Source organism: Amaranthus tricolor, chromosome 3 (assembly GCF_026212465.1).
Source record: "Amaranthus tricolor cultivar Red isolate AtriRed21 chromosome 3, ASM2621246v1, whole genome shotgun sequence".
Taxonomy (NCBI): Eukaryota; Viridiplantae; Streptophyta; class Magnoliopsida; order Caryophyllales; family Amaranthaceae; genus Amaranthus; species Amaranthus tricolor.
The window spans coordinates 16,857,735-16,869,622 of record NC_080049.1 but is presented as its reverse complement, the minus strand read 5'-3'; the positions used below and the strand labels follow the sequence as shown (position 1 = coordinate 16,869,622).

General features: G+C 34.4%; 1 protein-coding gene across 2 annotated transcripts in view; it reads left to right on the top strand.

Annotated features, from left to right (window-relative positions):
* LOC130807808 (uncharacterized) overlaps positions 1-10,475 on the top strand; it is a 12,293-nt gene extending 1,818 nt beyond the window's left edge. The window contains exons 2-5 of one of the 2 annotated variants that reach the window (XM_057673150.1): positions 1,031-1,532; positions 2,171-2,372; positions 3,053-3,505; positions 9,950-10,475. In XM_057673150.1, the coding sequence (XP_057529133.1) occupies positions 1,031-1,532; positions 2,171-2,372; positions 3,053-3,505; positions 9,950-10,396 (1,604 nt within the window). In that variant the 3' untranslated portion in view covers positions 10,397-10,475. The remainder of the gene's footprint in view (positions 1-1,030; positions 1,533-2,170; positions 2,373-3,052; positions 3,506-9,949) is intronic. The other variant, XM_057673151.1, reaches the window with a different exon arrangement.
* Positions 10,476-11,888: the final 1,413 nt, after the last annotated feature.

Here is an 11,888-nt window from a genome sequence, read left to right as displayed (position 1 = left end):
ACACACTAAATGAAAAGTAAAACAAGAAGTGATGACCTTCTTCCTAATTCTCTGATTTATTAAGTTGTTAAAAAATATAATTTTTGTTTGTATTTTGGAAGTTGTATTCTTTGACTTTTGTTTATTTTTTTAAAAGACAAAATTAATTAATAATAAATTCGCTCAATAAGTTCGCTCTTCATTTCGATAAGTATTTCATTACTTATACATAACCAAAAAAGTCTTGTATGAAACGTCCCATTATGATATAAATTTATATGATAAGCTCATTTTTTGAATTAATTATTTTAAAATTATAGGTGATCTCTCTAATATTATAAGTTATTGCTTTATTAATATAAAAATGATCACAATAAAACTATAACAGTTCACTTTAACATTTTAAGCGATCACTTTAAGACCATTAGTGTACATTGGGTCAGTCCAACAGAAATGGTCTCATCGTGAAACCGTCTAATTTGAGAATTTATATATACTAAAATAAAATACTGCTAACATATTCACATTTTAAAATTGCATACGATGATGTTATTTCCTATACAAAAATTTTACTTTCAAAAATTAATACTCACTTCGTTTCTTAAAGAAGTTCTTATTTTTTCATTTTGAGGTGTTTTATTTTTTGTTTCCTTAAAGAATTTTTCTATTTATATTACAAATTTTGGAAGAAAATAACTTTGATGATCATCATTTTAAATTTCAATAATGTTCATGTCTTTATATATCCTCCACTAACTTTATTTTAATATTTTAATATTCTTTAATTATACCCACATGTTTTCCACTAACATTATAATAACATTTTTTATTAGTTCTTTCCACTAACTTGTTCTTAATATTTTTTTTAAATGATTTTGATCGCCATTTTTCAACAACAAATTTATTATTTAATAAAATAATATATTCACTGTCTAAAAACTATTTTTTTTTAATTCGTGTAAATATTTCTTGTAGGAGGTTTATTAAAGAATAGGAGTAGTAGTTAATGTTCTTTTATTAAGCTAAACATAAGAGTGGTGTTATGTTTTAGGAAACACACACACAAGTGATAGCTACGTGGGACAACAAACTACAAGGACAGTAGAAGAAGCAACTAAGTATATAAAAAAGTGTTTAGGAGGCGGAGAAGAAGATGCCATATTCTTATGTGGTTCAGGAACTACTGCTTCCATTAAAAAGCTCCAAGAAATAATGGGAATTACAGTTCCATCAACACTAAGAGACAGAGTTTTAGAAATACTAAGAAATGAAGAGAGATGGGTGGTGTTTGTGGGAACCTATGAGCATCACTCTAACCTTCTTTCATGGAGAAATAGTCTTGCTGAAGTTATTGAAATCGAGTTATCAGAAGATGGAAGCCTTAATATGGAGTCTCTAAGAGCTAAGCTTGAGTATTATGAGTCTATGAATCGCCCTCTGTTGGGTTCCTTTTCAGCTTGTAGCAATGTCACCGGCCTTGTATCTGATACTCGAGCTATTGCTACTCTGCTTCATCGTTATGGGGCTTTTGCTTGCTTTGATTTTGCAGCAAGGTGTGTTTCTTTTCTACTTTTATTAAGGGAAATCTAGGCATATATTCAGATGGTTTATCCTACATTAATGTATTAAAGATGGTGTACGCACTTTATAAGTTATAGCCATACGGTTTTTGGATAACATTTTCTTACCTTATAAAGTGTGTACACTTCATGTTTCACCCATAGAGTAAAAACAAGGCCGCATCACATCGTATCGGCCGCGTTGTAAAGGTTTTCAAAATAAATAAACTGATATTTCCCGCGTTGTAAAGGTATAAAAAAACCACGTTTTGTGCCGCATTAAGGGATATATTATGATTTCGACCGATATTTAGGCGATATGATAACCGTATCACTCTCGTTACCGCATAAGCATTCTGCTACCGTGATCGCGACCATTACTGCATTTTTACTCTATGGTTTCACCTATAATATACTGACATTTATAATAATTATAACCTAATTTAATAGTCTAATTCGGCCTAAGTCATGACCTAAGTCATTCGATAACAAATACTCTTAATTTTAAATTGTTTTAACATATAATAAAAAAAATAATAGCGAAGTAAAATCAACACATATAGAGATTAGACGAGTTTTCGGCCCACCTTATATTTTACTTAAGAAGTTAACTGATTGTGTTACATGGATAGTGGTCCTTACATCGAGATTGACATGAGATCCGGGGATATAGATGGATATGATGCAGTGTTTATGAGTCCTCATAAGTTTATCGGCGGACCAGGTAGCCCTGGAATCCTCACCGTGAGCAAGAAGCTTTATCTACTTTCTTCTTCTTCCCCTTCAACTTGTGGAGGTGGAACTGTTTCCTATGTTAATGGCTTCAATGAACAGGTACTACAATCAAATCTTATTAATATAATCTTAGAATAATTATATTAATTTGAAACTACATATATATAACAATTTCGTACAATCACGCTTTTGTTTTTCTTATTCACTTGATATAATGGTATTAAAGGTGACAGTGACAAAAGGCCAAGTAGAGCTTGTACTTCGTCGACACTTCTATTAAAGATAGTGGTGGAAAATCTAAGGGGCTGAGGGGCTTCCGCAAACTGCTTTTCTTTGATATACTCCCTCTATTTCTTTTTATTTGTCTATTTTAAGTTTTTTCAGTTTATGAGAAGGAAATGTTAATTTGATTTTTAAAGTATACAAAATATATTAATGTGGGATTTTGTTAAATTCGTCTTGATGCAAAGAGTTTTAATATATAATTTTTGCAATTTTGTATTATACGTACTATGAGATATAAAGGCTTAGAATTTGCGTTTAAATACGTGAAAAAGTAAAGTGGACAAACAAAAAGGATGAGGCAGTGTAAATAATGACACAATTTAAAAATGTTTAGATTAATGCAACTATTAATACGTATGTAATTAAAAGGTAGAAAATTCAAACCCAATTTAGAAGTTCAATTTGAAATCTTTGACCCAAGTTTGGCCACTAATCAAAAGTTTGTTGTATGATGAGAATTAATAGAGTTATAACACATATTGAGACAACAACAGGACACTTTATACTTGGAAAATGTGGAAGAAAGAGAAAATGCAGGAACTCCTCCGATTATTCAAACAATTAGGGCAGCATTAGCTTTTTGGGTAAAAGAATACATTGGTGTAAAAAACATTGAAGAACAAGAACAAAGTTATAAAGAAAGAGCATTAATAAGATTAAGCAAGATCAACAACATTGAAATTTTGGGAAACACCAGTGCAATGCAGCAGCCAATCATATCATTCCTTGTTTATCCATCTAATGATTTTAGGAAAAAGAAGAAGGGAGAGAATCAAGAGAAAAGAAGAAAATGTAAGCCTCTCCATGGGCGTTTTGTGGCAAAACTTCTAAATGATTTGTTTGGAATACAAGTAAGAGGAGGGTGTGCTTGTGCTGGACCATATGGTCATTACCTACTTAATGTTGACAAGGCCTACTCTTTGGCTTTAAGGTCGCTAATCCAACAGGTATAATCTCATATATATATATATATATATATATATATATATATATATATATATATATATATATATATATATATATATATATATATATATATATATATATATATATATATATATATATATATATATATATATATATATATATATATATATATATATATATATATATATATATATATATATATATATATATATATATATATATATATATATATATATATATATATATATATATATATATATATATATATATATATATATATATCTGTATATATATATATCTGTATATATATATATATATGTATATATATATATATATGTATATATATATATATGTATATATATATATATGTATATATATATATATGTATATATATATATATGTATATATATATACGTATATATATATATATATATATATATATATATATATATATATATATATATATATATATATATATATATATATATATATATATATATATATATATATATATATATATATATATATATATATATATATATATTACTTTTTCTGTTCTTTGATGAAGTTTCCACAAAAAATGTTCACTGAAATTAAGAAAAATAAAATATTTTAGATAATGAATATATTATGTTATTGAATATTATATTCGATGGAGGAAAAGTAAGAATCATAAACATTAAAAAAATATCAAAAAATGTGAGTGAAAAAAAATGAGAAACACAAATAATAAAAAAATATTTTGTATTAAAATTAGTAGGAAACATGTGGGAACCATAGGGAAAATAAAAATGTTAAAAATGCAGTTAATTGAAGATATGAGGGTACATCATCTGAAGAATTTAAGAAAGCGAAATTTAGGGTTAATGAATACTGTTTTGTATTACTTTGAATGAATAATACAACCCTAATTTATACAACTGATTATGAGTTAACTAAGGAAACAACTATTCTAGAAAAAGAATATTACCCTAATATTACAAGATAACTAAGGTAATAAAATATTGAGAATAAACTAAATATACACATATCTTCTGACACTCCCCCTCAAGTTAGGTTATAGGGTTTCCGATGCCTAACTTGGATAACGTAGTCTTGAAGGCTTCAGCTGAAACTCCCTTTGTAAGGATGGCAGCTAGCTGATCTTCTGATCTCACGTGTGGAATGCTGATGATTTACTTCTCCAATTTTTCCTTTATGAAGTGTCTGTCAACCTCCACATGTTTTGTTCGATTATGTTGTACCGGATTTTCTGAGATATTAATAGCTGCTTTATTGTCACATAATAACTTGCATGCTCTGTTGGTGGAAAGTCGAGTTCGTATAAGAGTTTTCTTAGCCATAGGATCTCTGTTATTCCTTTTGCAACCCCTCTGAACTCTGCTTCTGCACTTGATAATGCGACTACTTTCTGTTTCTTACTCCTCCAAGTAAGCAAGTTACCCCCTACAAGAGTGAAGTATCCAGATGTAGATTTCCTACTGTCTCGATCGTCTGCCCAGTCAACATCTGTGTAAGCTACGAGGTCAAGGTGATGGTTTTTACCAAAGAAGACTCCTCTATCACTCGTGCCTTTTAAGTATCTCAAGATTCTTACCACTGCTTCCATATGTTGAGTTTGTGGTAAGTGCATGAATCGACTCACAACCCCAACTGTATATGATGTGTCAGGTCTAGTGTGAGATAGATCGATCAGTTTGCCCACCAGTTTCTGATACTTCTCCTAGTCAGCTGGTTCATCTCAAGGTGTTGTCTGGAGTTTATGATTAGCAACGATTGGTGAATCTGCTGGTTTGCAGTCAAGCATACCTATCTCTGCTAACAGATCTAAGACATATTTCTTTTGATTGATGAAGATTCTCTTTTTGGACCCAAAAACTTCTATACCAAGGAAGTACTTTAAGTTCCCCAAATCCTTCATCTCGAACTCCATGAATAATTCCCTCTTAAGCTCCTTTATCTCCCTTTCACTATTCCCAATTATTACCATATCATCTACATAAATGATTATACATGTGATCTGACCTTCCCCTTTCTTCAGGAACAGAGTATGGTCGGAATGGCTCTGTTCATACCCAAATTTCTTCATTGCTGTGGTAAACCTACCAAACCAAGCTCTTGGAGACTGTTTCAAGCCATACAACGCTCTTTTAAGTCTACATCCTTCTCCTGGAACAAATTCATCTGAAAAACCGGGTGGAGCATGCATATACACCTCTTCTTCGATCTCGCCATGTAGGAATGCGTTCTTTACATCGAACTGATCGAGGGGCCAATCCTTTTTAGCAGCTATGGAGAATATGACCCTGATGGTGTCTATTTTGGCAACCGGAGAGAAGATTTCGGAGTAATCAATCCTGTAAGTTTGTGTATACCCCTTTGCCACAAGGCGTTCTTTGTATCTCTCAATAGTTCCGTCTGCATGATACTTTATTATAAAAACCCATTTGCAACCTACTGGTTTTTTTTCCTTTAGGTAGCATACACTTATCCCATGTGTTATTTTTCTTTAAAGACGAAATCTCATCTTCCATTGCTTCTTTCCACCTTGGGTTTCGGAGGGCTTCTTTAGTTTTCCGGGGCAGGGAACTTGAGTATAGACTGGCTTGGAATGCTATAGCTGTCTGTGCCAAGTTACTCATCTCTCGGTTAATAGGATACCGAGATCTCAGTGATTCGAATTCTGGATCATACCTTCTTGGAGGAACACCTCTTTTGCTCCTTGGAGGTAATTCATATCTGCAGGGTAAATTAACAATACCAGATATATCATCATTAGTTTGAGGTTGAGGTTCAGTTAATACCTCTTGAGACTCACAAACAACTTCTTGATCATTAGATGCTTCAGACAAGCTAGGAGAGACCTGAGGAGAAAGTAATACTATGTTTTCCGTAGCAATGTCTGTGGGATTACCTACTTGCTCTTTGGGGTTTAGATCATTAGTTATAGAGTGTGTAAGCCAGCTCAAGTCATCACATGTAGTCTCCCCCTGAGGACGAAGCTGGGAGTAAAAATAGGAGTGCTCAAAGAAGTCACAATCCATTGTGGTATACAGCTTATTCTGAGTTGGATCAAAGCAGCGATATCCCTTTTGTTTAGTACCATAGCCCACAAAGATACACTTAACAGCCCGGGGTTCTAGTTTATTTCGAGCAAGTTTGGGTAAATGGACATACACAACACACCCAAAGATCCGAGGAGGTAAGGAGTGGAAAGAGGGAACAGTAGTGTGGGTACGAAGGACTTCGAGGGGGGTTTTGAACTTAAGAGTTTTGGTGGGTAGTCTGTTTGTGAGGTAGGTGGCAGAGGCAATAGCTTTGGGCCAAAAACAAGATGGGACATGGGCTTCAAACATAAGGGCTCGACCTATTACAAGGAGAGTATGATTTTTCCTTTCAGCTATGCCGTTTTGTTGTGGTGTGTGGGGATAAGAAGTTTGGTGAATGAGGCCATAGGTGGTAAAGAAATTTTCCATATGTTGGTTCATGTATTCCCCCCCATTGTCGGATCGAAGTATTTGAGGTTTAGCTTTAAATTGCGTGACAATCATATTATAGAACTTGACAAAAGCATCAAAAACCTCAGATTTGTGTTTCAAGAAATATATCCAACACATTCTAGTACAATCATTAATTAACGAAACAAAATATGAATAACTTTTTTTACTAAACTCAGGAGCAGGGCCCAAAACGTCAGAATGTATCAAAACAAAAGATTCACTACTATGATTAGAACTAGGAGAGTAAGAATGTTTGTGACTTTTCGCAAGGACACAAGCTTCACAATCCAAGACTACATTAATTTTAGTTAATGACGGAAAAAGACGTTTCAGATACCCTAATGATGGATGTCCTAGACGTCGATGCCAAGTCCATAACTGATGATCGGAGAACCCATGGGCAAGCAAAGTGTGACCCGTTTGAATCGCCTCATCCACATGGTACAAACCATCTCGTTCAGTACCATGACCAATAATCCTCCCTGTCTAAGCATCCTGCATAATACAACCAGAAGAAGACATAAGCACAGTACAATTTAATTTCCGAGTCAACTGGCTAATAGACAACAACTTATGAGATAAGCTAGGAATTAATAGACAATTGTTAATTTTGAGAGAGGGAGAAATGGTAACAGGTCCAGATTGATCAACACTCACACACTCCCCATTAGCTGTTTGAATGTAGGTGCGGGTTTTAGGATTAGTGGATAAAAGATCACAAGGATCAAAAGTCATAGTATTAGTGGCCCCGCAATCAAATATCCATTCGGATGAAAAACATGGTTTACATAAGAGACCAAGTTTATAGGTGTCACATGAGGTTTTGGGTGTTGTGAGATTATGGGTGGATTTATAAATGGGCCGGTGGTTATTTGTGGGCTTAGGGTTGTGGGAGTGTTGTGGTATAAATGAGCGGGATTTGGAGAGTTTTGAGGGCTGTGTTGTTTCTAGACCCTTCCCCCTTTCTCTCTCTTTTGGTCCGTCTCCTTTTCTCTGTTCTGTTTCACCTTCGACGCCATTAATGTCTTCTTTTGTCTCTGTGTAATGAGTTGGTTTGCTGGTGGGAAAGGGAACGCCGGTGACCAAGTGAGCCTTGCCGCCGGTTCTAGCTGGCTGAACCTTGGTGGGGGCTTTGCTTTGCCGGTGTTCCTCCCACCACTCCGGGAAGCCGATTAATTTGAAACATCCCTCCTTTTGTGTGACGGCTTCCTCTACAGTGACTACATCTCAGGTGAGTTTTGTCCTCCATATCACGCCGAAATGAGACATCCGACCGACGTTTAACGGCCAACCCACTCCCTATTTCTGAGGGAATTTTTCCCGGTGATGAAATGTGGTTCATTATCCCACGCCTTGAGATTTCACGCCTAATTGTAGCATAGGCCATTTCAACTGTTGGGAGTGGGTCTTGATTTAACAAATCTCTTTTTTCTTTGTCAAAAGTATCGTGAATCTCGGCCAAAAAATGGAATAATCGTTGCTTTTGGATGAAAGTGTTGAAGATTGTGATATCTTCAGCATGTATCATCGGATTCGGTTACCATCGGTCCATTTCTTTCCAGATTGTGGTAAGTTTTCCATAGAAGACCTCCAAAGGGTCTTGATTCTGTTTTAAACTGTTGGCTTGTGAACTCGTATCAAAGATATGGAGTTTGCTCCTTCCACTGCTCAATAGAACTTCAATCCCTCTCCATAAGTCCCTTACAATTGTGTAGTCTAAGAACTGGTTTATGAGGTCGGTGTCGATATTTGAGATAATCCATGACAGAACTATCGAGTCCTTCTACTTCCATGTTCTGTAATTGGGGTCCGTGATGCTAGGAGGATCGTCTATGATGTGGCTGAGACATCCCCTGCATTCTAAAGCTATCTACATCATTTTACACCAAGTTGTGTAATTCTGGTAGTTTAGTTTTTCGGCCAATATTAATTCTAGTGATATAGTTTCAAGGGTTGTGTTTGGTTTGTGCATTTGTTGAAACAGCTTGAACATATGTTCCATCTGTTCCATGGTTATGAGTTATTTTGGGTCGGTTTCTGCCATTGTTTCAGGTGAGGTTGTTTAAGGTAAATGATGATAACCAACGATGTTACCGGTCCCGAAAAACACCTTTGGCTCTGATACCATGAAGGATTTAAGAAAGGGGAATTTAGGGTTAATGAATACTGTTTTGTATTACTTTAAATGAATAATACAACCCTAATTTATACAACTGATTATGAGTCAACTAAGGAAACAACTATTCTAGGAAAAGAATATTACCCTAATATTACAAGATAACTAAGGTAATAAAATATTGAGAATAAATTGAATATACACATATATTCTACATCATCATCATTATCATCATCATCATACCTAGTGTATCCCGCTTATAGACAACTATAGTCAGGGTCTGGGGAGTGAAGAGAGGTGTCAGCGCATACAAATATATAGAAGAGTGCGGTCAAAGAGTCCCTCGGCTTAAGAAGGGTCTTCAAAGAGAGAGGAACCTGTAACTATCCGAAAGCCTGCAACTTACACCCACATTAACCATGAATAGTAATCAACTAACTAAATATACACAACTAGAAGAAGATATGAGGGTACTATAAGCATTATTAAAGAGTATGAAATATTAACATGAAGATAAACAAGTTTGAGATATAAATAGACTAATTTTTTATGGGAACAACAAACGTAACACTCTAAAATGACACATGAGTAGTTCTTTAAAGAAAGAAGGACTAATTTTTGACTTTAAAGTCACTATAATATACTTACTCTTATAAAATTGAAGTGTGGCATTTGTTTATGTATCTTATATGTAATAATTTAATCCTTAATACTTTTAACTAATCCAAACTAAAAATTATAAAAAGTTGATATTAATAAAATTTATATTACAACGAATCAAATAGGATTTCGTTTCACTAAATTTTAACAAATTTCTAAATTCGTTTTCATAATTGATTTATTTACAGGGTTACGAGGGTGTTAAGCCGGCATGGACAAGGATTAGTTTTCCATTTTATATGTCAAATGAAGAATTTAATTTTGTGTTGGATGCAGTGGAATTTGTGGCTACATATGGGCATAAGTTTCTTACATTATATCATATCAATTGGAAAAATGGGGATTGGACCTTTAATATAAAAGAATTCCAAGTAGCCTTTAAGAATTCAAGAAACAAAATGAAGGATAAGTACTTAAATTTAACAAAGTTTATGCAAAATTCAAAGCTTGGTTCAGAAGGCCCTATTTGTGATAAGCAAGTGAATCACAAAGATAATGATAATGATGAATGTTCAGACAAATATAATTCATATCAAAAGACTGCTATTTTCATTGCTTCTTTGTTACCAATTTGCCATAAGCAAGGTTGTGTTCCACAAGATTTGAACTCTATTGACTTACCCTTCAAGATTTAGATACTTTTCTTTAATTTTTTATTTTGTTAATATCTATACTAGTATAAAAACTCGTGCAATGCACCGAGTTCTTATTATGTATACATAAATATTCATTTTTAAAAATATGTAATAATAATTGTACTATATACTAAAGTTGAATTAATAATTGTTAAGATATGGTGATATGACATTGTTTATTTGTGTTGTTAATGGTGACTCAAACTAGAAAGCACCATTGAATAAGATGAGTATGGGTCAAAAAGGAGGTCCGCGGGGTGCGGAGAACTCCGGGGCGCAGAAGCTGTTGCCTCAGTCCGCGGGGCGTGGAGTGCGTTCTGTCTCCATTTCGCGGCTCGCGTAGTTGTACACGGCTCGCAAAATGGCGGTTTCTTTTCACGGGAGGTGTCTTTTGGGACAGTTGCTTTGTGTTTATTATGTAATAACTTTCTTTTATTGGGCATTAGTATATAAACTCCCATTGTAGGATTAATACATGATGATTCACAAATTGAGAGAGATCACAAGAGAGCCATTAATTTGTGAGTGTGATTGAGATTCATCTTGTAAATTCTTTGCGATCATAGTGAAAATATTTGATCTCGGTGCCGGTGGACGTAGCTATCACATTGATAGTGAACCACGTTAAATCTCTTGCGTCATTTTCTTTTTATTTGCATTGAATTTCTTGTTGTTTCATTATTGTTCATCGAACTTGCTTCTGCTGTCGCACAACAATTGACATCAAGAGCTCAAGTTTAAGTCCTTGGAGAGTTCTTGAGTGGAACAATGGCCGGAGATTCTACAATAAGAATCGAGAATTTTACCCGGAAAATAGCTTCGGGCTATGGCAAATAAAGATGAAGGTTCTATTGAAACAGCAGTAAATCTGGCGTCTGTTGGCTTCAAAGAGTACTACTGCAGGGTCGGATGACGGATTAACTGATGGGCAATTAGCAGTAATGGAGGAAAAGGCTCATTCTACCATTTTGCTAAGTTTGGATGATCATATCATCACGGAGGTCGCTGATCAGGCTACAGCGGCGGAACTATGGATGAAATTGGAGTCATTGTATATGACTAAATTGCTGACCAACAAATTATTGCTGAAGCAGCGGTTGTTCAGCCTCCGAATGCACTCAGGTACTCCCTTACGGGAACATCTTGAAAAACTTAACTCTATTTTACTAGATTTGCGTAACTTAGATGTTAAAATAGATGATGAGGATGCTGCGTTGATTTTACTTGTGTCTCTACCGTCTAACTATGAGAATTTTGTTGAGTCTTTTGTTGTTGGTAAAGACTCACTGACCTTAGAAGAAGTAAAGGCAGCACTTCATACTAGGGAACTTCGTCAGAAAGCTATAGGTGATAATGGGGAGAGTGGCAGTGGGTTGTTTGTTAAGTCCGGAAAATCTAAAAAGAAGAAGGGGGTTAACAAGGGCAACAATACTGGGTCGAGTGCTGGAAACGGCAATGAGGGATCTGGTAAGATTGCAGGGAAGACCTGTTA